Source organism: Dipodomys spectabilis, unplaced genomic scaffold, assembly GCF_019054845.1.
Source record: "Dipodomys spectabilis isolate Male_0828 unplaced genomic scaffold, ASM1905484v1 ptg000054l, whole genome shotgun sequence".
Classification (NCBI taxonomy): Eukaryota; Metazoa; Chordata; class Mammalia; order Rodentia; family Heteromyidae; genus Dipodomys; species Dipodomys spectabilis.
The window spans coordinates 42,039,852-42,065,642 of NW_024870731.1; the positions used below are offsets into that span (position 1 = coordinate 42,039,852).

At 47.9% G+C, this 25,791-nt stretch overlaps 1 protein-coding gene across 2 annotated transcripts in view; it reads right to left on the minus strand.

Moving 5' to 3' along the window:
- Positions 1 to 3,803: 3,803 nt before the first annotated feature.
- Positions 3,804 to 25,791, minus strand: part of Tamm41 (TAM41 mitochondrial translocator assembly and maintenance homolog) — a 40,393-nt gene continuing 18,405 nt past the window's right edge. For both annotated transcript variants that reach the window (XM_042680268.1, XM_042680269.1), the window contains 4 exons: positions 20,793 to 20,938; positions 16,261 to 16,426; positions 14,818 to 14,880; positions 3,804 to 3,940 (listed from right to left, as the gene is read on the minus strand). In XM_042680268.1, coding sequence (XP_042536202.1) covers positions 3,864 to 3,940; positions 14,818 to 14,880; positions 16,261 to 16,426; positions 20,793 to 20,938 — 452 coding nt within the window. In that variant the 3' untranslated portion in view covers positions 3,804 to 3,863. The remainder of the gene's footprint in view (positions 3,941 to 14,817; positions 14,881 to 16,260; positions 16,427 to 20,792; positions 20,939 to 25,791) is intronic.

Below are 25,791 nucleotides of genomic sequence, written 5' to 3' on the forward strand. Positions count from 1 at the left end.
CTGTGGTGGGGATGGAATAACAAACAGACAGAAGGTCCTCAGAGCGGGACCTGGCACATGGCACATGGGAATGGTTAGAGCACTGTATGCCATTACTTTGATGTAGTTCCACAGCACCCTGTAATTACCCCTATAATTTAGTACTTATAGGAAAATATAATCCACAATTTACCTACCTGGCTTCTTGTCTGCACTGAGATCACCAGAGTTGGGACAATTTTCCAGAGCTCCAGTTGCTGACATGTTGTAAGCATTTATTAATTTTTGTGAAATAGTTAATAAATGGATGAGCTGGATTGCTCATCTTGCCTTAGAACATAAGAGTAGGTTTTGTCCTCCTTACTTTTTTTTTTTTTTTTTTTTGGTTGGTCGTGGGGCCTGAACTCTGGGCCTGGGCGTTGTCCCTCAGCTCTTCAGCTCAAGGAGAGCGCTCTACCACTTGAGCTACAGCGCCACTTCCGGTTTTCTGGTGGTTTATTGGAGATTGGAGTCTCATGGTCTCTCCTGCCCGGGCTGGCTTTGAACCGTGATCCTCAGATCTCAGCCTCCTGAGTAGCTAGGATTACAGGCGTGAGCCACCAGCGCCCGGCTCTCCTTACTTTTTTCTTTGTGTTGGCATTGGACCTTGAATTCAGGACTCATACTCTTTTTTTTTTTTTTTTTTTTTGTCGCTCATGGGGCTTGAAATCTAGGCCTAGGTGCTGTCCTTGTGCTCTTCAGCTTAAGGTGAGTGCTCTACCGCTTGAGCCACAGCGCCACTTCTGGTTTTCTGGTGGTTTATTGGAGATAAGAGACTCATGATGTTCCTGCCTGGGCTGGCTTTGAACTGAGATCCTCAGATCTCAGCCTCCTGAGTAACTAGGATTACAGGTGAGCCACCAGCACCTGGCAACACATCTATTCTTTTTTTTGCCGAGTAACAGCATCTGCTTTTCTGCAGAGGACAGTCACGCGGGGCGTGAGGCAGAAGCAGGCAGGTCGTGTGGAGGGGTCAGTTTGTCAAGCCTCTGCAGTGCTGGGGGCTGAAGTCTGCAAGCTCCACTCCTCCCTGCTGCCCACTGGAGGGCACGTGGTGTTAGCTCAGAAGCTGGAAGAGGGCTAGAGGAGGCTCAAACAGCAGAGCACCTGCTTAGTGGGCACAAGGCCCTGAGTTCAAACTCTGCTACTGCCAAAAACAGAAGGGGAACAGGGAGAAGAGCCAATTCTGACTCCTAAGCGGTAGCAATGGCAAGTTGGCGAGTGTACCCTGGTGGGGGTGGGGGTGGGGAGGCACTCCTAGGTACTCAATGCTGCATACAGTCTCTCCTCAACTGACTGACTTCAAGCTATCACATTCATTTCTAACATTCTCTTTTAGACGTTGGGGTGGAGGCTACATGGGCCAGGCAGCTCCTGCTGGGGTCTCTGCTGTTTCCGGGACTGGGACTGCTGTCCTGACAAAGGCTTGCCTTGTGGCCACCTGCAGGGCTTACATGGGTCTCTCCCAGTGGCGCCGGCTTCCTCAACCTGAACTACATGCTAAGAAGAATGCTAAGCGCTTTACATACAGAGTCACAGTTAATTCTGACCCCAATCATAATGGGATACGAACAGGTCTTCATTATGGACATAGAATCAGAACTCTGAGGGTTGAATAACTTGCCTAGGGTGTAGCTGCAGAGGCAGAGCTGGGATCTGACTCCATGGTCCACTCCATGGTACATTTGTTCCTCCGTCTCTGGACCGAGAAGCGGAGTTCCACTTCCTCCAGGAAGTCTCACCTTCAGCCTTCTCTGCTCCTGCTTGATGAATCCCAACTTAGGCATGTGTCTCCCTTCCAAAATGGGCTGAGGAAGAGAAGAGAAAGGCAAGAACACCCAGAAGAAGAGGAACACCAAGGCTCGGTGTGCTCACCATTTGTGCGAGCTGCAGGGTGGGGTGTGTGGAAAAAGGCATGAGACACAGGTTTGGAGGTGTGAGTTCAAGTCTCAGCTGTTACTTACTTGTGTCATGGCCTCTGGTGATCATTTTTCTCTCCAGAGCCCTCAGCTTCCCCATCTGGAAAATGAACGTGATGTTCTGTGCTCTACCAAGTAGCCACTTTGCAAAGTATCTACTGTGGGGATGTAAATAGTTATGTAAGACACAGGGAGCAGAAGGGTAAATCACAGGTAAAATAAAGCCCAGTGATAGAGGGTATTGACTGGGATGACCAGATTTTTTTTTTTTTTTTTGGGTCCGGTCGTGAGGCCTGAACTCTGGGCCTGGGCGCTGTCCCCCAGCTCTTCAGCTCAAGGCTAGCGCTCTACCACTTGAGCCACAGCACCACTTCCGGCCTTTTTCTTTTTGCTTATGTGGTGCTGAGGAATCGAACCCAGGGCCTCATGCATGCAAGGCAAGCGCTCTACCACTGAGCCACCTTCCCAGCCCCTGACCAGAGATTTTGACCCATATGCATTAGGGAATGATTTTAGCATCCTGAGAAAGAAAATGAATGGTCAAAGGAAATGACCACCACTGAATGAATGTAACACACAAAGCATTGCCCTGCTATAAACATGCACTCACGGGCTGGGAAGGTGGCTCAGTGGTAGAGCACTTGCCTTGCATGCCTGAGGCCCTGGGTTCGATTCCTCAGCACCACATAAGCAGAAAAAAAAAAAGCCAGAAGTGGCGCTGTGGCTCAAGTGGTAGAGCACTAGCCTTGAGCTGAAGAGCTGAGGGACAGTGCCCAGGCCGAGTTCAGGCCCACGACCGGACCAAAAAAAAAAAAACCAAAAAAAACCATGCACTCATGACATACCACAACTCCAGGGACTTTGTCATTACCAGCTCACTTTTCATACTAAATAACAGTGAGCTCAGAGTTGCACAGCAGTGAGTCTGCGTTCAACCCAGTCTGATGGAACACTATGTCTGCACTCTGAGGCTTTGATCTGGATTGCCATGGGTTGAGCCCAAAGGTAGGAAACAATCTGTCAAAGAGTGCTGAGACAATGTACAGCAGGAGTTGGATGGACACAGGCCGCACCTGAGGCTCAATGCTGGTATGAGGTGAGGTGCGTGAGCTGCTCCCGGCACCCACCCCTCCCCAGTTCCTATCTGAGTGCCTCTTCCTACCCTCCAGCCCAAGCCTGGCTGGCCCTGGGATTGGGGCAAGTGGCTTGGGCTGAGCTAATGGGCCAGTTTCTATCTCTTGGCTGTGATGAGGGTGTCAGACAATTAGGGCTTGCTTGGGGATGTTTGGAAGCCTTCTTTTCTAGGAGAGCTTGTAAACAAACGTAGACAGGGCCGAGCGAAAGCCCCAACAGTCTCCTAATTATGAGGAATGCAGAGTAAGTAGGAGGCCCACACTCCAAAGGCACAGAAGAGAGATGGAAAGAAAAGGCCAAGTGCGTATGCAGTTACCCAGTTACCTCAGGAGAGCTATGAAGAGCTGTCCCCCTCCCCCCCACCCCTACGCATGCCTTGTGGAAAACAAAAGAACATAAAAAGCCTAATTCAGAGAACTGTTTGATACTTGGGAGCCCTGGATAGCAAAACCCAACAGAGCACAGGGGAGGCTGGTGAGGGCAACAGCCTGGCTGGCACACTCCCAGCCTCCAAGCTCACGGGCATGCGCAGTATGGACATACCTCCCACCGTGGTGCCCCAGGGTGCAGACCTCAGGGCTCTGTTCAGACAGGATCCTCCCCTTGCCATGTAGCCCCTTTCACATATTTGGGCCCCTCTTGGATAAATGCCAATGAAAATGTTCTTTAAAAAAATCAAGTATTACACTCTAGCCTCTTCAAATTCATGTAGTAGGTCAAGGTAACGAACTGTTATGTCAAAAAGGACCGAACTTTATTCACTATATATAACATACACAAAAACAAGCAAAATCAGGGTGCTTTCCTCATCCATCCTTTCCACATTTTGTGCAGCTTTAGTGAGCTGTAAATCACCGACTTCTTCATGCCTGAAAGAGAAAGAAGAGCAGGTGACAAAGCTGAAGAGTGTGGAGTGGGCGCAAGGGCTCCGCACCAGACTAGTCTGGAGCAGGCAGGGCAGGGGTGGGACGTGGGGGCTCCGGAGACCAAGGAGCTGAAGGTGGTAACGGTCACCACAGCCTATGTAGGCATAGGGTATGTATGTGTGTGTTGGTCCTGGTGCTTGAACTCAGGGCCTGGGCACTGTCCTGGAGCTTTTTTGCTCAGGTCTAGCCCTCTGTCACTTGAGCCACAGCTCCACTTCCAGCATTCTGGTAGTTAATTGAAGCCAGGTGTCTCATGGACTCTCCTGCCTGGACTAGCTTTGAACTGCAATCCTTAGCTCTCAGCATCCCGAGCAGTGAGGATTATAAGCATGAGTGACCGGCGCCAGCCAACATTTGTTTTTTTTATTAGCATGTGTTATATAGGAGGGGGTTTCATTGTGACATTCCACTCACGCATGAGATTTATCCTGATCAACCTTACCTCCTCTACTGTTTGCTCTTTCCCCCTAATGCAGAGCGATTCTCATTCTGACTGCGCCTCTGCCGAGCATGGGTATGGGCCCCTAGTACCTGAGGTCTTTTTTTGGGTCTGGTCGTGGGTCCTGAACTCAGGGCCTGGGCGCTGTCCCTCAGCTCTTCAGCTCAAGGCTAGGGCTCTACCACCTGAGCCACAGCGCCACTTCCAGCTTTTTTCTTTTTTGCTTATGTGGTGCTGAGGAATCGAACCCAGGGCCTCATGCATGCAAGGCAAGCGCTCTACCACTGAGCCACCTTCCCAGCCCCAGTACCTGAGATCTTGAAACCACAATCTTTTGAGTAGCAAGCATGTCATGCCAACCTGTGAACTTCATGGTTCTTTTTTTATTTTTGGCCAGTCCTAGGGCTGAAACTCGGCCTGGGCACTGTCCCTGAGCTTCATCTGCTCGAGGCAAGCATTCTACCACTTGAACCACAGTGCCACTTCCAGCTTTTTCTGTTTATGTGGTGGTGAGGAATTGAACCCAGGGCTTCATGCACGCTAGGCAAGCACTTGACCACTAGGTCACATTCCCAGCCCCCTTCATGGCTCTTTTGTTTTTATTTATTTATTGTCGGTCATGGGGCTTGAACTCTGGGCCTGGGCGCTGTCCCTCAGCTCTTCAGCTCAAGGCTAGCGCTCTACCACTTGAGCCACAGCACCACTTCCACCTTTTTTTTCTTTTTGCTTATGTGGTGCTGAGGAATCGAACCCAGGGCCTCATGCATGCAAAGCAAGCACTCTACCACTGAGCCACCTTCCCAGCCCCCTTCATGGCTCTTTTAAACAGGAGGAGATAGCACACCAAAGACTGTATGCCCTCCACAGCGTGAGGCTTCCTGCTTCTGTGTCCACCATGCTGCCTGTCCATCTGCTCTCACGCAGTGCTCCCTTCCTGCCCTCTGCAGTGCCTGTCAGCAGACTCACCTGTCTCTGTGCCTTCAGCAAGAGCTCCTGGGTATGGAGCTGCCTCCCCATCACCTGTTACGGCTGAGTATCATGCACATGCTTTTGAAATGTGAGAGCCAACATGCCTCACCTGAACCACTGGTCCCCTAGCTGTCCACCCGACCACACGCTCCCTGACTGCACCCCACTGCCTGACCACTGTCTAACTTCACCTTCTGCCTGACCACACCGCCCACTAACCACACTAACTTCACCTTCTGGTGGTCTGCCTGACCATGCTGTCCTCTTACCACACTGTCCACCTAACCACGAATATGTAGAAACCCAGAAGAGGCTCTCTGAGGGATCACGGGGAAGGCATAAAATGGCAAAAAACAGAAGAGCCAGTACTTGTCTGTGGGATTTGACAGGACCCTAGCATGGACAGGAGGACAGACGTGACTTCTTCCTGTTGAGGGCGGTCACTCAGCCGGTGTCCCGTGTGCTGTGCGTGGGGATCTGTGGGGCAGGTCCTACAACCCCCTTGTCAGTGCCCTCTGTCAGCATGCTGGGGAGGTGGCCGCATTTGCTGGAGATGCTGGTGCTGGGGTATGAGTGGTCTCTTGGCTTCCCTAAGCTGCCACGAGGAAGGAGCCACTATAGGCAGGGGCAGCAGAACGGCAGGGCACAGGGAAAGTCATTCGTGTGCACACTGGATCTCTGGCCAGGCTTGTCTGCCAGCTGACAAACCAGTCTGGCCTAGTGAGACTCTCTGAGCTCTGCCTACAATGCTTTTAATTTTCTTTCTGGGGCAACCACTTGGGCAAGCCTCACCCGCTTGAGCATGGAGGCTGAGAACTTATTACGTTAAGGTGCTTTTTAAAATTCCAGCAGAACCAATCAGATTGAGCAGGATGCAGGCAGTTGCACATGGCAAGATGGAAGGCAGCAACCCCAGGGCGCTGAGTCATGGCTGTTGGCAGATGTACAGACTGTGACCACCCCCAGCCGCCTTCAGAAAACTTGGGCCCAGACTCCCTGGAGCTTGAGCGTTTAATGAGAACACAGCTGGCATCCCTGGGAGTCACACGCACCGCAGGTGGACGGTGATTTTCCTCGACTCAGACACTCCCGGTACAGCCCTCTGCACTCTCAGAAAGATGACAGCAAGAAGCTGTGCCAGAAAGAACACTGGACAGGAGTTCAGAGACCTGGGTTCAGCTCCCAGTTGGGTCTTGATTTCCTCACTCATCTACCCAGGGTCCAGAGACAGGCTGGATGTCAGTCTGAACTCCCTGAGGCTGCAGGAGGACCTGCAGTGCAGGCATGAATGTACACTTCTGGCAGACTCCAGAGGTTTAGATACCTTTTCATAAATCTTGGGTTTGCAAAAGATGAAGAGCCAGCAGACTAGAAAAAAGGGTCCTTTCTTTTTCTTTTCTTTTTCTTTTTTTACATATTCATTTTATTTTATTTTTTATTTTTGTCGGTCGTGGGGCTTGAACTCTGGGCCTGGGCGCTGTCCCTCAGCTCTTCAGCTCAAGGCGAGCACTCTACCACTTGAGCTACAGCGCCACTTAAGGGTCCTTTCTTTAAAAAACAAAAACGAAAAAACAAACAGTACTGGAGTTGGAACTTAGGGCTTTGTACTTGCTAGGCAAATACTCTACTCCCAGGCCTTTTTGCTTGGATTATTATTATTTTATTTATTTATTTTTTGGCTGGTCGTGGGGCCTGAACTCTGGGCCTGGGCTCTGTCCCTCAGCTCTTCAGCTCAAGGCTAATGCTCTACCACTTGAGCCACAGCACCACTTCCAGCTTTTTCTGCTTATGTGGTGCTGAGGAATCGAACCCAGAGCCTCATGCATGCAAGGCAAGCACTCTACCACTGAGCCACCTTCTCAGCCCCTGCTTGGATTATTTTTCAGTTAAGGTCTACTTGTCTGTTTCTCCCTTTGCCAGGAGTCAACCTCAGTCTGTGAACTTCCTACCTACACTTCCCAAGTAGCTGGGATTATAGATGTAAACCATCACATCCAACTTACTATGTGAGATTTTGGTAGCTTTTTTTTGCTCAGGCTTGTCTTGAACTCTATTCTCCCAATCTCTGCCTTCCAAGTAGCTAGGATCACAGGCATGTGTCACTATCACCACATCCAGCCCCTCCACACTTCAATTTCAACAAATGTGGAGGACTTTAAAACTCCATAAAACAAGCAAAAATTTCCTAAGCAGAACATAAAAGTGCTAAATAAGAGGAACAAGCTGGGTAAAGCACTATGTAAAATTAAAAACTGTGCAGTATGAGACACTATTAAGACGTGAGAGCAGGACACCCTCCAGACTGGGAGATGTTTACATAGATACCCAACAAAGGACTCAGTGGGGAACACACGCTTGGCAAGCACAAAGGCCTGGGTCTAATCCCAGCTCCAGCACAAACAGATGCGTAAGCAAATGACTTTTATGCAGACTGTGAGGAGAATCATGAGAAAGCATGTCAGCACACACCACGTGCAGAGCTGAGAGGCCTCCCTCACCAGGATTTCCAGTCCAGATCTGGGGCGGGGCAGGGGGCAGAGGCGGGGGACAGAGGAGTTGGTGCCCCCAAAGAACTCTTGCAATTGGTTTCAACCACAGCGAGGCATGTCTACAAAGAAAGCTCCACTCAAGGTACAAGTACAACTTACTTCAACAATTCCGAGGCTTGGCTGGGCTTGTGGGGAAGGCCTGTTCTTATTTAAATATGAAGGCAGTAAAAAAAAAAAAATGGCTAAGAGACTCTCAGGAGAAGAAGGGGAAGAAGAAAAGAGAAAGAATAATTATGAAATAACATGGCACACATCTAAAAAGCAGCATAAAGAACTTCAATGAAAGCTGTTGATCAATAGTGAGCTGGGGGTGGGCTCTGTGTGTGGGGTGCCCTGGCAGAGGATGATGAAAGAGGATGATTACAGTCCAAGCATACTGTTGACAACTATGAACAATGAAACCAGTTGAAACTGTTTTGGGAGGGGGAGAGGGGAGGGAGAGGGAGAGGAGGGAGGGAGAGGGAGAGGAGGGAGGGAGAGGGAGAGGGAGAGGAACAGGGAGTGAGTGACGGGAATACACTGTAATATGTAGAAATGTCACAATGCACCCTTCTCCTATAACTAAAATCAGAACAGGGGAACTAAGAGCCACTCCACTGTGCTTCAGCAAAAGGCTGGAGGGACCCATGGCACGCCAACATCATTTTCCTAACAAGACCAAACCTGTCCTGTTAATTCAGGCGAATCTTTTGAAGTCAGAGAGGCAAACAGGTATCTATCTTCCCCCAGTTAGTTCCTGTTGACCAGCAAGTCAGGTGGGGAAAAATGAAGAAAGATTTCAAAATGGAGCCTCCTGGGCTGGGAAGATGGCTCAGTGGTAGAGCGCTTGCCTTGCATGCTCAAGGCCCTGGGTTCGATTCCTCAGCACCACATGAGCAAAAAGAAAAAAGCCGGAAGTGGCGCTGTGGCTCAAGTGGTAGAGCGCTAGCCTTGAGCTGAAGAGCTGAGGGACAGCGCCCAGGCCCAGAGTTCGGGCCCCATGACCGGACCAAAAAAAAAAAAAAAAATGGAGCCTCCTCCTCCCTCAGGGAGTGGCACGGGAGGCAGCCCAGCTGTCCCAAAGTCCTGCTAGAACCTCTTCCATCTGCGTGGCTGCCATGGCCCGTGCCCAGTTTGCCAGCCCCTTGGCTGGCTGCTGCACACCTACCTAGCCCCCTCCCCACTCCACCTGAGTTGTTCCAGACTTCCCATACTCCAGGAAACTTCACACTCCTCTCTCTGCCTGGCCTCTGCCTACCCGTCTGGTCACGGAATCTCCATTTCTCCTTTCCTGTTCCCATGCCCAGCATCCTCAAACAGTTCCAATGGTCTCCCATCAGCAGGCTGGGACATGATAATGCCAGCTATTTCCACATGAGGTGGAGAGGTGGGGAAGGATACTACTTTCTTTGTGGCTCCTGGCTGGTGGGCTTCTGTTCATGGGAATTGTGCTGTTGTTATTAACTCTATCTAAGAGAGGCTGCTACTGTTTTCTAATTGAGAAACTCTAGGAAAAGAACAACTGTTTGATGTTGGCAGCATCTCTGTGCCCACGTTCAAGCATGGGTGTATCTGATGACCAGGATTTCCAAGGAAGTAATGAGAGAATGTCAGACTGCATGAGAACATGCTGCCATGGATTCTAAGCTAGAATGTTAGCTTCACTGTGCACAGAGCTGGCTAGCTGCCTGGATCCCATGTCTTCTAGGCAGAGAGAGATCTGAAGGGGATGCATTCAGGCCTAAGAGTACCCGCTGGGCAGCGGCAGATATACTGGTCACCTGCTGAGGCCACAGAGCCTCGTCCTGTGAGTGGAGTGGTGACATCTCCAGCTCTACACATGCTGAAGGAATGACTGACCAGGCCTCTAAGTCATGTCTTCTCACCCCAAGCTTGGCTTCTTCTGTCAGCTGTCTGCCTGAGTGTAACTGAGTTTACTTCCAAAGGCATCTGCTGGCGAAGAGGCGTATCTTCCCCGCTACCTGTTCTGGGGAGCCACAGCAGAAGCAACACAAAACCCAGTACAGAGGGGTTTTCTCACCCTGCAGATTAAGAAAAGTCAGCCTGCCGCAAAACCAAAACCAGCCAAGACTTGGGGGATTCTGGGAGGAAGACCAAGCAAAACTGAGGCATCGAGAACTAGGGGCAGGAAGTCAGAGGGGAGGCAAATGGGCCACTGGTGCCCAGCATGGCTGGAGACCTGGGGAGACCTCAGGGGCGAGGGCTACATGAACATGTAAAGATAGCTTAAGTGACTGCCAGGTAATGACGCCTGAGGAAAGAGCAGCCACAGTGCTAGGTGCTTGCCTCAACCTAGAGAGACAGACATAATTATTCTCAGAACTCAGAGCAACCAGGGGACAGGCCAAGCCTCGGTGGTTATAATTTGAACTCCAGTCTCTGGGATCCTAAGCCCCTGCCCTTGGCATGATGCTAGACAGCTTTCCTTACAGCCCTGCTATTCACAGACAGAATGCCCACAGATCTGGTCTCTGCGGCCGTGGTGCCAGGTCTCATACACCCTGTCGCCCTGGCCTGGGCCTGGCACAGAGCTGCGAGGCACTGCCCCCTGCTGGCAAAAGGAAGAGGGTCATGGGTCCATTTCAGGTACGGGTACAGAGAGGATGAGTGGGTTTTAGAGAAAAACTCAAGCTTATTAAAGAAAAAAAGACAGGAATCCCAGTACTGGAGAGAATGAGGCAGGAGGCCGGAAGATCTTTAATTTGAGGCAAGCCTGTGAAACAGGGTAAGACTGTCTCAAAACAAACAAAAACAAACCCAAAACAAACCCCGGCTAGAACAACAGGATCTACCCAGTGTGTCTGTACCCCGTGCGGACCACATGGGCACCCAAATGATCGGGTGTCCCGAAGCTCTCTACCACTTCTCCTCCATTTATTTCAAAGCAAATCCTAGACACTATACCACTTTTCCTGTAAATATTTTAGTATGTATCTCTGGAAGGAAAGGATTTTTTGACCCCCTTATCACCACTATAGTAACTAACAATGTATTAATAATTCTATTAATTCCTTCCAGCACAGGCAGCCAAAAATCAGGAAAACCAATCATCAAGCCTCATCAAGAAGAGCAGAGCAAGGGTGTGGCACACAGCTTGAATCAAAATGCACACACCTACAGTCTCAGCAGGATAAACCAGTAGGAGCAGACAGTAAATGCTTATGTTAATCAGAAATGCAAAGCTATGCACCCTCTTCCCCCAAAGGTAGGAAGATCTCTCAGCAGATTTGGCCTAACTCCTGTAGAATCCCCTCCTTCCCCCCTAATTCTTCAAGAGGGTAACACCAGGTCTTAGGGTCAAGTTGAAGGATAGACCTCTAAGTAGCTGGATTGTAGGACACTAACAGATGTGGCCACACAAGCACCACGGAAAGCTCACACCTCCGTGTGTGTGTGTGTGTGTGTGCATGCGCACACACCTGTAGAGTATGGTACCTTAGGATGGTATGGTACCTCATACCATCCTAAGAAATCAGGATGGTGGGGCTAGGAAGGTGGCTCAGTGGTAGAGTGTTTGCCTTGCATGCATGAAGCCCTGGGTTTGATTCCTCAGCACCACATAAGCAGAAAAAACCAGAAGTGGCGCTGTGGCTCAAGTGGTAGAGTGCTAGCCTTGAGATGAAGAGCTGAAGGACAGCGCCCAGGCCCAGAGTTCAGACCCCATGACAGACAAAAAAAAAGAAATCAGGGTGGTGCTGTACTCACTTCTGCATCTTAGCACCTTAATGAATGGCACAGGGAGGAGGCCTGGTCTAGGCAAGCCTTCCTCCCACCTGATGCTGACCAATGCTGGAGAGATGGAAAAGAGCATGCTCACACAGAATCAACACTGACATTTTGGAGGGTAATAATGGCAATGTATAAAGACATTCATGTGCTTAAGACTATAAAAGAACTAGGTACAATAAAGGAACATTTAGGAACCAACAAGAAGAAAAGAGCTAGTCATGGAAGTGATGCTGTGGCTCAAGTGGTAGAGCACTAGCCTTGAGCTGAAGAGCTCAGGGACAGCATTTAGGACCAGAGTTCAAGGCCCATTACTGACAAAAAAAAAAATAGCAGGAGAAATCAGCACAAGGCTCTAGGTTTGAGCTCCAAGAGTCCGAGATAGGAGGATTGTGGTTCAAAGCCAGACCAGGTGGAAAAGTTCATGAGACTCTTATTAACCACCAGAAGACTGGAAGAGAGCTATGACTCAAAGTGGTAGAATGCTAGCCTGGGACAGTGCCCAGGCCCTGAATTCCATGGCAAAAACAAACAAACAAACAAACAAAGCAGGGCAGTTATAATCCTGGTTTTACTCGGGAGCCAGAGATCTGGAAGACTATAATGGCGATGAGTTTGTGAGTACAAGCCCCCATCCTCTCACCCAATAGCTGAGTGTAGTGGTGTTTACCTCTCACCCCAGATATTTAAGAGGATTGTAGTTCCTAGGTAGCCCAAGCAAAAGAGTTTAGGAGACAACATTTCAACCGAAGAACTTGGGTATGGTGGCATGGGGACTGTCCTCCCAGCTACAGCAGAAGTGTACAGAGAAGGATCAGTCCTGGCCAGCCTGAGAAAGAAGAGACTCTCACAAAAATATCTAGCACACATAGGGCTGGAAACATGGCTCAAGTGTGAGATTACCTGCCCAGCAAGCCTAAGGCCCTGAGTCCAAATCCCAGTACCACAAAAAAAACCCAATTAATTAAAAAAAGAAATAGTCGGGCGCCAATGGCTCATGCTTATAATCCTAGCTACTTAGGATGCTGAGATCTGATGTTCAAAGCCAGCCTGGGGAGGAATGTCTGTGAGACTCTAACTCCAGTAAGCCACCAGAAAACTGGAAGTGGTGCTGTGGCTCAAGTGGTAGAGCACTAGCCTTGAGCTTCCTAAAGAGCTGAGAGACAGTGCCCAGGCCTACAGTTCAAGGCCCACAACCTACCAAAAAAAAATAAAAAAGAAAAGAAAAGAAAAGAAAAAAACAGAAAGGAACACTAAAACTGAGTAAAATCTCCCAGAAAGCAGAGCAAAAAGACAAGAAGGTTAACAACTAAGAGACAAAGGAAAGACAAGCCAGAGACTAGTAGGGCTACGTTAGGCGGTCCAACATCTGAATAAAAGAAGTTCCACAAAGAGAATAGAGAAAACAGACTGGAGGAAATCAAAGCTCATGCGGAGTCTCCAAACTGAAAGCACAGTGAGCACCCAGTAAAACAGACCAAAGGGACACAACCAGGAGGCTGCAGAACCTAGTAAAGTGGAAGGCTCAACAAGCTTCCAGAAAATGCATGTGGAGGCTAAGAAGGGGATTGGCTTTGGATTTTCACAGCGGTCCTCAACGTGGGAAGTATTTGCAGCAATGATCCCCAAACCCTAGTGGAAAATGGTTCCTAATCTGTCCCCAGCCTAAGCATCAATCATGGGAGCAGAGACTGTCAGACATGCAACCTGGTCTTACAATTTGCATTCCAAATGAGTGGGTCACATGCTTCACCAAAATGACAACTGTGGCCAAGCAAGTAAAAGAATGAAAAGAATGAAACCATGAAACCAATCCCATGTAGGCTGTGAGAACAAGAGCATCACAGGAGAGGAAAGGACTCTGTGCCACAACTGCAGACATTTACCTGAGGAGTGGCAGTGGTGATGGTGGGGCTGGAGAGCCGAATTCTAATCTCCCTTGGGGACATGCTTTAGATGGTTGCCTAAGCTTGAACATCTTAGAAGGATTTTTTTTTTTTTGGGTCAGTCATGGGGTCTGAACTCTGGGCTTGGGCACTGTCCCTCAGCTCTTCAGCTCAAGACTAGCGCTCTACCACTTGAACTATAGTGCCACTTCTGGCTTCTTCTGCTCATGTGGTGCTGAGGAATAGAACCCAGGGCCTCATGCATGCAAGGCAAATACTCTTCCACTGAGCCACCTTCCCAGACCTTGGATGCATTAAAAAAAAAAAAAAAAACTGCAGTAAAGCTAGGTGTCGGCAGTTCAAGCCTGAAATCCTAGATATTTAGGAGGCTGAGATCTGAGGGGCGTGGTTCTAAGCTAGCCTGGCAGGAAAATCTGTAATAATCTTACCTCTAATTAATTAAAAAAAAAAAGCTGGAAGTGGAGCTATGGTTCAAGTGGTAGAGGGCTAGCCTTGAGCACAAAAGCTCAGGGACAATGCTCAGGCCCTGAGTTCCAGCCCCAGGACCAGCACACATGGAAGAAAAAAAGAAAGAAAGAGAGAGAGAGAAAGAAAGAAAGAGAGAGAGAGAGGAAGAAAGAAAGAGAGAGAGAAAAAGAGATGGCAAAATTCCTCACGAGGAGAGACACAAGTAGTTATCTGCATGGGGGAAGGGAAAGGGAGGAGGTCGGGGGCTGGTGAGCGGGTACAAGGCTCAGTGACGTGTGTAACTGGGGCAGCATCAAGGCATGGCAGGGAGGAGCTACTCAGGAATCAAGAGCAGCAGCAAAACCTCCAGCAGCATGCATTGTTCTGATGTTTTAGACAACCAGGTTTCTGCAGCCATGACAGTTTGTACAGAACTGCAGTACCCCAGCGTGTGGCCTTAAAGAGAGCACTGCACTGACTTAGTGCTATCTTAAACAAGAACACAGAAGTCTCTCAGTCCAGGGGTCCAACACCAAGCAACTTTTTTTTTTTTTTTTTTTGGGTCCGGTTGTGGGGCCTGAACTCTGGGCCTGGGCGCTGTCCCTCAGCTCTTCAGCTCAAGGTGAGCGCTCTACCACTTGAGCCACAGCACCACTTCCGGCTTTTTTCTTTTTGCTTATGTGGTGCTAAGGAATTGAACCCAGGGCCTCAGGTATGCAAGGCAAGCGCTCTACCACTGAGCCACCTTCCCAGCCCCACCAGGCAACTTCTTAAAGTTCTCACCAGCAGTAAAAATGCCTTTGGTGCTCTGTCTGATACTTGAAGGCCTCACAATTGCTGAAAGACCTAGAGGAGAAAAGAAAAAAGGAACTAAGAACACAAAAAACAGGTGTTAGAAAACCTCATAGCTTTAAAACCTCAACTTACATATTCCTTCCAGTTACCAACAAAACCAATAAATGGAGTTTTGCCCAGCGGTAAGTGACAGTGAGCACGGTGAGGCCCGAGCTCCAGGAACCCGGGAAGGTGGCCTAGTCACTGTGGGCGCTACCCCCTACCCACAACAACTCCTCGGTGACGCTCGCTGGTCAGGACACATTGTAAAGGCGTGCAAATGCAACAGTGACATCCCCCTCTGCATAACTAACTTAAAAAAAAAAAAAGCCAAGACAAAAAAGAGCCAATTCCTCAAAGGTCATTTTAGGAATGTAAATCTGCTTAAGGCTTCTGATTCTTAGTTACAAGATGTAAAAAGATTAAAAATCAAATGTTGTGTTTTTTTTTTTTTTTTGGGGGGGGGGGAGGGGGAAGTCCAGTCGTGGGGCCTGAACTCTGGGCCTGGGCGCTGTCCCTCAGCTCTTCAGCTCAAGGCTAGTACTTGAGCCACAGCGCCACTTCTGGCGTTTTTCTTTTTGCTTATGTGGTGCTGAGGAATTGAACCCAGGGCCTCAGGCATGCAAGGCAAGTGCTCTACCACTGAGCCAACTTCCCAGCCCAAAATCAAATGTTTTTATCTGGGAGAAAAACTTCCCATTGTGAAGACACATAGACAGAACACTTAAGCTGAGCAAGGTAACAACCTTAGGGTTGACACAATAAAACAAAGGAGGGAGAGAGGATGGGGGGAGAGAGAGAGGGAAGGAGGGAGAAAAGGAGAGAGTGAAGAAAGGAGAAAGGGAAAGAGGAGAGAGAGGGGGGAGAAAGGGAAGGGAGATGGAGAGGAAGAAAGGAGGGAGGGAGAGACTGGGTCTCCATTTCCTTCCTGGAGTCAGGGAGGTCTCTGAAGTCACAAACAGTAGTTAGGCCCTGGGAAACACTGTGGAACCTGGTCAGGTCAGACACTGCTGAGTGGTCTGGGACATGGTGAGGGAGCTGCCCAGAGAAAGCTGTGTCCCTGTGTCACAGGAGCACTGAAGTGCCACCAGCCTCTGCTCTGACCAGAGCACAGGCAGCGCAGCCTTTAAACAGCTTCTAGCAGCTCTGCTCCGAGAATGGAAGCAGATATGAAACCCAGGAATTTGAAAGAATGACCATCCCCGTCACCTTGCTTCTAACCAGTTCACGTTATATTGTCACAGCTTTCTTTTCCAGAGGCAATCTTTCTCCATCTCACCAGGCAAGAGGAGAAGGAAGAAACAACATGTCTCAGTCACAAACAAAGGCTGCTTCTACCCCCTCCTGCCACCTGCAGCCAACACTTCCTCAGTGCCAAGTCCAAGGACATACCTAGCCGGACCACATGGCCGCAGTCGGGGTCATGAGCAAGCTGGAGTAAGGTTTCTTCCACGTCTCTGTTTTTCCCAGGAGGGTCCATAATGTGATTTATTCGTTGCTGTAAGGTTTTGGGCAATGTCATTAGCTGAGTGAATTGTCCTTCTGGGCTTTTATCTATCTAAGGAAAAAAAGAGATGGCATTTATGGAAGTGTTTTGAGTTCCATATATATATTCAAGAACATAAAGCTTCTATTTAAAATGACACAAGTAGGGATCTCACATTATGTACAATTCCTAAGCACATGTTTATAATTAAATGGGAGTTTTAAAAAAATTAAATGGATGGGCTGGGAAGGTGGAAGCCTTGCATGCTTGAGGCCCTGGGTTCGATTCCTCAGCACCACATAAGCAGAAAAAAAAAGCCGGAAGTGGCACTGTGGCTCAAATGGTAGAGCGCTAGCCTTGAGCTGAAGAGCTGAGGGACAGCGCCCAGGCCCAGTGTTCAGGCCCCGCAACTGGACCCCCCCAAAAAAAATTAAATGGAATCACACAAACACAAGCGCCGTGCCTAGGTTAGGTGGAAAGCTAATGTCTGAGTGTTCAGGATCCCAAATTCCTTAGAGAAGTCAATTCTTACCTTTCAGACCTCTTTCTACCTGAGAAAACAAGAGCTGCCTACTTGGAGGAGTAATTTCTCACTGACAGTATAAAATTCTCTATTATCCAGTTGGAGGAGGTGGAGCTGTAGCTACCAAGTACCCTCAAGCCCCTCCAGGCTGGGATACTCAGACCAATGCAGGAATGCTGAGACGCACATCACCTAGAACCCTGGTCAGAGACCAGAGTGTGGATCTGGATCTGCCCATAGGCCCATTTACAAACTGCTGTGCTGCATGAACTGGAGGACATATAGACGACAAAGACAAGTCTCACTATCAATCCCTAGCAAGAAGTAGGCTCCCAATGAGAGAATAGAAACGAAACCTTTGTAGCTTAGGTGTCATTAGTTGTCAGATAGGAGTGATGTATGTGAGAAGTTCTGTTCCCACTGTATCCTAAAGATACTAAATTGTTGAAAGACAAATAAAAAGATAAAACTACTGAACTTTATCCAGAAACCATTGAATTAAAAGTTAGCTCCAGACCTAAGACCAGATTAGCTTACCTAACACAGTATATCTTATTTCATGGAATTATTATCACTACTATTATTATTATTGAGACAGGGTCTCACTATGTAGTCCAGGCTAGCCTCAAATTCATGGTCCTCCTATGCCAGCCTCCCCAATGCTGAGATTACAGATGTGTGCCCAGTGGAAACAGGGCAGCCCTCACAGCTTGTCACAGAACTTTCCATGGAAGGACTGCTTTTGCACTCTTTTATCAAATGCTTAAGTTTGAGCTTCAATTAAAAGAGTGGTTAAAAATAAAGGGACAGATATATTTAGTTTTAGATTTTAGATTCAGATTTTTCAGACATGGGAAACCTTATTAATAATCATAATTCATCCACTCTACCTATATACTCATGCCTAGATTTTCTAGCTTTGTCTACAAATCTAAGCAAAGAAGCAGCAAACTTGGTGGCTCTGTCAAAGGTGGTGGGGCTCACCTAAGCACGTGGCACTCATCCTCAGGGGCTCTCACACCACACCAAAGCCGTCAGCTCCGAAGAGGACTCTGAAAAGGACCATTTCTGCCTCCCGCAACACAGGATTGAAATGTCAACAGGCTACTGATGCAAAGCTCTGTGACACAGCTCTCTGGAACAGCCAAGGCACCAGCTTAGTGGTGGCACCCTGCGAGGACTCAGGTAAAGGCCATTCCACAGTCCTACATGCCCTGTTGACAGAGGAGCTAGGGGCCAAGGGATAGCAGAAGTGAGCTTGCTTACCCCTGATGACCCTAAAGGAGACCAGGTGCTGCCCATTTCCACACCCCTGAGTCTGTAGGTGGACTGCAGCTCCCAGGACCAGTAAACATTTGGCAGTAGGGAAATGAGTTGTCCTCTATCTTGGCAGGAGCAACTGACCCTCAACAGCAGGACACACATCTTAGTACCCCTTGTTAACTCTGATCCAAGTGGATGGCTTTGTGGGCCACAGGGAAGAGTTTAGATTATGTTTATCTTCATGTTTAAGAAAATTCCCATTCCTTTCCCTTTGCTGAATTTCTAAAAAAGTTGGCAGAGATGGCTACCTCCTTCCCTGTCTCTTAGGCAGGATAAATTCTACAGCTGCTGACATTAAACACTTGGCCCCTGCCCTCCAATGACAAGTCCTCTAATCACAAAAGATCCTAGTCTGTTTTAATGCCTTGCTTAAAAAAAAAAAAAAGACAGAAAGCCAGATGTTTGAGGAAGAGCTCTAATGTAACAGACAGGAATGAATCGACAAGAGGACAGGAACTTAGAGACAAATGAAGGCAGCAGGAAGTTCAAAGAGAATAAATTAAGAAAACAGATATAAAAAACCCACTCAAAATATTAGAAGAAAATTTTCTAAAATTGAAGTTTGTCTGTTTCCAGCTGAAAAGGCTGGAGATTTGGAACACAGATATACACAAAGACAACTGCAAATCACCACACAATCCAGAGTGCCTGGTCTCAAAAACATCGACTTCACAACCAATGTTAGAAAGGGAGTAAAGCACAACCAGAAAACCCAAGACTAACAGAAGAGACAGAGGAGATGTCAGGGAGATGGTAAGAGGAAGTCTGAGCAGCAGGGCTGTGCATGGATTCTAGAAAACAAGCAGCCTGGGAAGGTACATGCCAGGTACCTCCGGGAAGAACAAAAAACCAGAAAACACCCTATGTATTGTCTGAAATGGAAGAATTTTATAGATAGGTCAGGATCTGAGGATGAATTAGAAGCAAGCACACAGAAAACCAAGCAAGTGAATAAACCTGAGGACCTGTTAACTTCAGAAAAAACAAAGTTGCACAGGAAAGCAAACGGCCAGGCTGGGAATGTGGCTTAGTGGTAGAGTGCTTGCCTAGAATGCATGAAGCCCTGGGTTCGATTCCCCAGTACCACATAAACAGAAAACGCAGGAAGTGGTGTTGTAGCTCAAGTGGTAGAGCTTGGGGACAGTGCCCAGGCCTTGAGTTCAAGCCCTAGGGCTGGTAAAAAAAAAAAAAAAAGGAAAGCAAACTGCATAATACTATATGTCAGCAATAAACAAAAGTTGTCATAAGGCTAGGGTATTTATTACTCAGTGGCAAGGACCTAGGTCATAACAAAGTAAATAATGAATGTTAAGTAATATTTACAAAATAATTGCAAGTGGAGCATGAGAAGCCAGAGGGGGAAAGTGAGGGAGAGAAAGGGAGAGGAAGTGTGCACGCATGTAGGGTAAAGGAGTGGGAACAAACTCATTTCCACTGGAGGATTATGAGGTATAGAACAGAATCAAGAAATAACAGGTGAATCTTACTACTTAGACTCCAGAGGTGAGTCTCACAGGAATCAGCTATAGTGGGACCACACCAGGCTGCCTATAGGAAGTAGGGGAGAAAGCAAGGAAGAGTGGTGCAGGCACCTGTTCTACTTTGAAAACTTGAGGTACCACCTGGCTTCCAAACCACGAGTGGGCATTACACTGATAGAAGTAAAAGCTAACCTTCCCACCCCACACCTGAAGTGCACGGGTAAACTGCAGGACTGAGGCTGAGCACCTCTTCTCAGGTCTGGGAATCCCACTGTACTGAGCTCAGCACAGTGCTGGCGGCCCCAGGACCTGGCTGCAGAACATACATCAGAAAAGAACTAAAACACCGCATTCTTTATGTTACAGGCAAAAACATCCGTTTCTACAGTTAAAAAAATTATAAATTACCTTTCTCCAAAGAAAGGTTCTTTGGATTTTTTTTTCTTTTGTCGATCGTGGGGCTTTAACTCTCTGCCTGGGCCCTGTCCCTCAGCTCTTCAAGCTCTACAGCTTGAGCCATAGTGCCACTTCCGGTTTTCTAGTGGTCTTATTGGAGATAAGAGTCTCACAGAGTTTCCTGTCCGGGCTGCCTTTGAACCGAGATCTTCATGTCTCAGCCTCCTGAGTAGTTAGGATTATAGGCGTGAGCCACTGAGGTCCCGCCCTGGATTTTATTTTGAATAATTTAAATATTTTTTCAAATACCTCAATAAGAAAGTGTCATAAAAGTTCCAGACAGAGTTAACACAGCAAGTGGGGAAACAGTTCAGCATGGTGCATGTGTGAGCACATTTCTGTAAGACACCGTCCTCTTCATACCATGTTATGTTCAGACACAAAGGAGTGTGCACACATGTGGAAGAAAGCCCCCGAGAGCTGAGCACATCACTGCTAGGGAAGCAGAGGGCAAACTCAGAGTTGAACTTCACTCCTTTGACAGGTGGCAGAAAAGACACGTTCAGTGTCCCTCTGGCTGGCTGGCTCTCTTCTCCAGAGACACCCTTTCCCTAACCTTGTTACCCCACGCAGAGGCACAACTGAATTTTCAAATACAAATGTGAGGGTGCTGCTCACTGTCCTCACAGCTCTGGCTATTTTCCACAGCATTTACCTCTAGTCTGCCTTGCTGGGTTTTATACACCACTTGGGGGTTGTCCTGCAGTATGCTGCCGTAGAGCTCACGGAAGTGGGCCACGTTGGGCTTCACAATATTAAATATTTTTGACTTTTCCTCTCCGACTACCATCCGAAAGTCACCTAGTTGAAACAAACAGAACAATTAATCTTCTGTTAAGCATACAGGCTCTGCTCTATGAACAACAGTGTCTCCCTCCGCCCCCCTCCCCCCAGTATGCTGGCTCAAGCCAGCAGGATTCCTCCAGATGAACAGGTTACGCAGGGAATGCAAGTGCCTCTCAAAGTGCAGGGCCGGTAAGCCAGATAGAGCAGTTACTTAATCACAGTAGGCAGCTCGTTTCTGTTTTTCCAGTACAGAAGCTTCCATACTGATAAAACCTTATCTTATGGAGGAAACTGTGCTCCAGGCAGAGCTATGCACAGTATTTTAAACCTCACCCTCCTCTGGCCTGGCCCAGGCCTACACAAGGCTAAACAGTTTCAGGAAGGCTTTTGTAGTGTGTACAAACAGAATTAACCTTGCTAAACAATTGACAAGGGCAAGAACAGGGATGCTCAAAGTCTCAGTAAGAAAAGGATTATGCCCATGACAGGACTGAAAGCAGACGTAAGTTTAAAACTTGCGAGTGGTGAGAAATGCCTGCACAAGCCAGAGCTGCAGAACCAGAATTTCTGAAGGACCAAGAGCGGCTTTGCAACAAATAAAGTGTCTACCTCCACCACATGGAGGTAAGACATGGAAGAAAGTGATAAAACTAGACAGCTCGTGGGCTGATAGGGAGAGATTCAGTGGTTGAACACTTCCTACCATGCATGAGGCCCTGAGTTCCACCTCACTACTGCAAGGATTAAAAAAAAAAAAAGTTTAGACATACAGGAAACTACAGGTTATGCATGTGCCAGCCATGTTGCTTTGCTGGGCAGACAGCAAGCTGCCAGAGGAGTCCAGAGGTGGCAAGTGCAGGCACAGGCCTCAGCTTCTTAGGAAACCATCACATTCGTATTTGACAATTTATCCTCCAAACTATCCATGCTAGGGGGTGAAGAGAGCACGATGGCGATTCACAGCAGGGCAGCAACACGAACCTGGAGAGTCCAGGGCACATGTGACACTTGCCAGTCTTTTCCTATGGAGGAGGAAGTGGTCACTGCCTGCCAAAATGAATTTCCCTGGAGCACATTAACTGTCTTGCTTTGGAAAAAGTAAAAGTACAAAGAGATCTGTGCTGATGTGAGTATGATTTGCTCTCTGCAGTGAGGTACTAAGAGGGAGGAGTAACCTGACTATGGAGCTTAGTTTAGAGGTGGGGCCTTAGGGAGGTGACCATGGCTAGGTAAGATCATCCACGTGTAGCCTCAAGACACTGAGAAGACAGATGCACACTTGTCTACCACCATGTGACACCCTGTGTTACCTTAGGACTCAGCAAGAAGCCAAAAATGTAGGTCCTCCACCTCAAGCCAGAACTGAACCAAAATAATCTTCATTCTTTGTAACTACCCAGTCTATGGTACTGTGTAATTTTTTTTTTTTTTTTGGGTCCGGTTGTGGGGCCTGAATTCTGGGCCTGGGTGCTATCCCTCAGCTCTTCAGCTCAAGGCTATCGCTCTACCACTTGAGCCACAGTGCCACTTCCAGCTTTTTTCTTTATGTGGTGCTGAGGAATTGAACCCAGGGCCTCAGGCAGGCAAGGCAAGCGCTCTGCCACTGAGCCACCTTCCCAGCCCTGGTACTGTGTAATTTATAACAGCAGACAGACTAAGACCACGTCTTAAGAGTATGCACTTCAGTAAGGAATACAGTATCCTGGCTGTTATAAGCATCAAAAGACAAATTTAGATAGTGGCAGAATGCATCCTGAGATTACTCCTGAATGGTCTTGGACCAAGGTAGAGATGAGGTCTGTGTTGAGGTGGGTGAGCAGCAGCAAGACCCAGTCCTGACATGATCTGTAAAAGTACCAAATGATCTTGTTTTTGCACTACTAATTTTACTCAGAAAGAGTCACATGGTTCAAATGAAGACTTACTGCAAATGAAGCTGTGAAGAAGTTGATCCTTTTACTTATGGTTGTTGATACCATAAGCTGCTAAAACCCTTCTTAAAAGCAGTGACTTAAGAAGCCCATCCCTGGAGAACAAGCAAGGCCAGGGAACAAGCAAGGCGGAGACCAGGAGGCAAGGTCTACTGAGTGTCTGGGGAGCGCCAGGCACTGCTCCGAGGGCTGTCATGTAGTCCACATGGCCATCTTCTCAGCCAGTGGTCAGTTCTTGTTTGCCATGTGTGACAATGAGGACACAGTGATAAAATAACTTGCCTAAGATTTCCCAGGAAGTAAGCTAACAAATTACATATAAAATCTGTTCATCAGGCTGAGGATATAGCTCAATGACCATATGCTTGCCTAGCATGTGCTACCGTGTGGATCATATGTGGTCATCTTACCACCCCTCCCCCCAAACCCCCGCTGGTGGTGGCTGGATCACCAGGGTGCCAGCTTCGTCCATGGGCAATCTACTGACAGTTCATAGTTGAATTAGGAGGTAGGGCCTGCTGGGGGAAGTGGGCCACTTGAGGTGTGCTGTTCATGGGTATGTCTTTTCTCCAGATCCTCCTCTTTTCCTCTCTCTGCTTCCTGACTACTTTTATCCATCATGACCCTCTACGATGATGTTTCTGCCTCACCACAGGCCTAAAAGCAATGAAGTCAGTTGACCATAAACTGAAGCCCCTGAAGCTGTGAGGCCCTGTAAGAGACTCTTTTTAAGTTCATTTTGTCACAGCAGGGAAAAGTCTAGCCCACCTGTGTCTGTTCCACCCCCTCCTCAACTGTTTACCCGGGAGCAGCTCAAACGTCCAAGAGGAAAATGGAACAGCTGTGATGCTGTCGACATACGGATCGCGGCGTGGGCCACTGAAAACTACAGTCACCAACACAGCAAGGTGGGAAACAATTATACAGACAGGAGTAGGCAACAGAGCAAAACACCTTACCAAAATATGGAAAAGGAGACAAAGGGATTATATGTACAAAGAAACTTGCAGGTGTGGTGGGTAGTACCATGGGCATGGCCCGGCGTTCAATCCTCAGAAACACACACACACACACACACACACACCACACACACACACACACACACACACACACACACCCGATAATTTTATTTTTTGCTAGTCTTGGGGCTTGAACTCAAGGCCTGCACACTGTCCCTGAGCTTCTTTTGCTCAAGGCTAGCACCCTACCACTGAATCACAGTTTTTTCCAGCTTTTTCTGTTTATGTGGTAGTGAGAAATTGAACCCAGGGCCTCATGCATGCTAGGCAAGCACTCTACCACTGAGCCACATTCCCAGCCTGACACAGATTTTTTTATTTTATTTTTTTTAATTTTTGGGTCCGGTCGTGGGTCCTGAACTCTGGGCCTGGGTGCTGTCCCTCAGCTCAAAGCTCAAAGCTAGCACTCTACCGCTTGAGCCACAGTACCACTTCTAGCTTTTTTCTTTTTGCTTATGTGGTGCTGAGGAATCAAACCCAGGGCCTCATGCATGCAAGGCAAGCGCTCTACCACTGAGCTACCTTCCTAGCCCCCAGATTATTATTATTTTTTTTTTTTTTTGGGTCCAGTTGTGGGGCCTGAACTCTGGGCCTGGGCGCTGTCCCTCAGCTCTTCAGCTCAAGGCTAGCGCTCTACCACTTGAGCTACAGCGCCACTTCTGGCTTTTTTCTTTTTGCATATGTGGTGCTGAGGAATCGAACCCAGGGCCTCATGCATGCAAGGCAAGCGCTCTACCACTGAGCCACCTTCCCAGCCCCCCCCCCCCAGATTATTTTTGATCTAATAGGATATGCAGATATTGGAGGTGTGTGTGCTTATTAACATTTGCTCTTTTAGTCCTGGAAAAGCTCCATAAGGAAGGCACTTTTTTTTTTTTTAAGGAAGGCACTATTATTCCAAGATTAGGATGCAGAGATAATTGACGCAAGGTCCATTTGCCTCTTCGTAGCAGGGCAGTGGCACATAGCAATCATTTGACTCTGATTTTAAAATTTCCCCCACCTCTTATGTCTAACGACTTCAGATGAATTTATACAAAGTCTGGATGTGATCACTTGACAAGTGTGGAGGGAGGTAGCTAACTTGCAATTGTACAAATAACTTGCTTTTATCAAGATGTTATAAATGCACTGTTTATCTTGGAAGAGATGAAGGGTTGGCCCTGAAGTGGAAGATCAGTGGACCTGTGGATAAATTTGTGTCATTCCTTCCCTTTCTATACTCCCTGAAAACAAAGAGTTCTACTGTTCTAGATGGAACTTTCTGAGAAGAGGGCTGTGTTTAGCCAAAATGTAAAAAGAAATTGATGCAAATGCTCCTAGCTGCTCATGAAGGACCCAGAAAACACATGAAACTCTAAAAACAAGACCTGGGCCTGCTGGGCCCAAGACCCTCAGTTCTTTGTGGGGCCCTGGACGCTCAGCTCTCATGCACGGACAGGCACAGGGAAGGCATACCAATAAACGTCTGTTGAATTAAATTTCTGTAACCAGTGGGCAGCAGAAGTAGCTCAGCCACAGGGAACAGTAGAGAATTGGTAGTTACTCATTTCTTCAGAACAAAGGGAATAAAATCATGGGCACAGCATGAACCAGCATCTAGTCAAAAGAATCCATTTTTCTCACCTTTGGAGATCTATTTGCAACAAAGCTCAGTGACTGAAATTGATTGCTGCTTTTATTTTGTATCCCTCCTGATGGTTTTATTCTTGATTGCTCTATCCAGAGAACTAACTACCAGGTAATGCAATGGGTAATTGATTTCTCTTGGACTCTGACATGGGACAAACTCAGAGGCTTGAAAGCCACCTGTAATTGGCTTGCAATCAATGGCCAGAACTTTGTTGTAAATGTGGGCATGGGAGGGCTGCAAAACCTACTGGAAAGCCCTCGTGTTCAAGACTGGCAATGTGTCAGG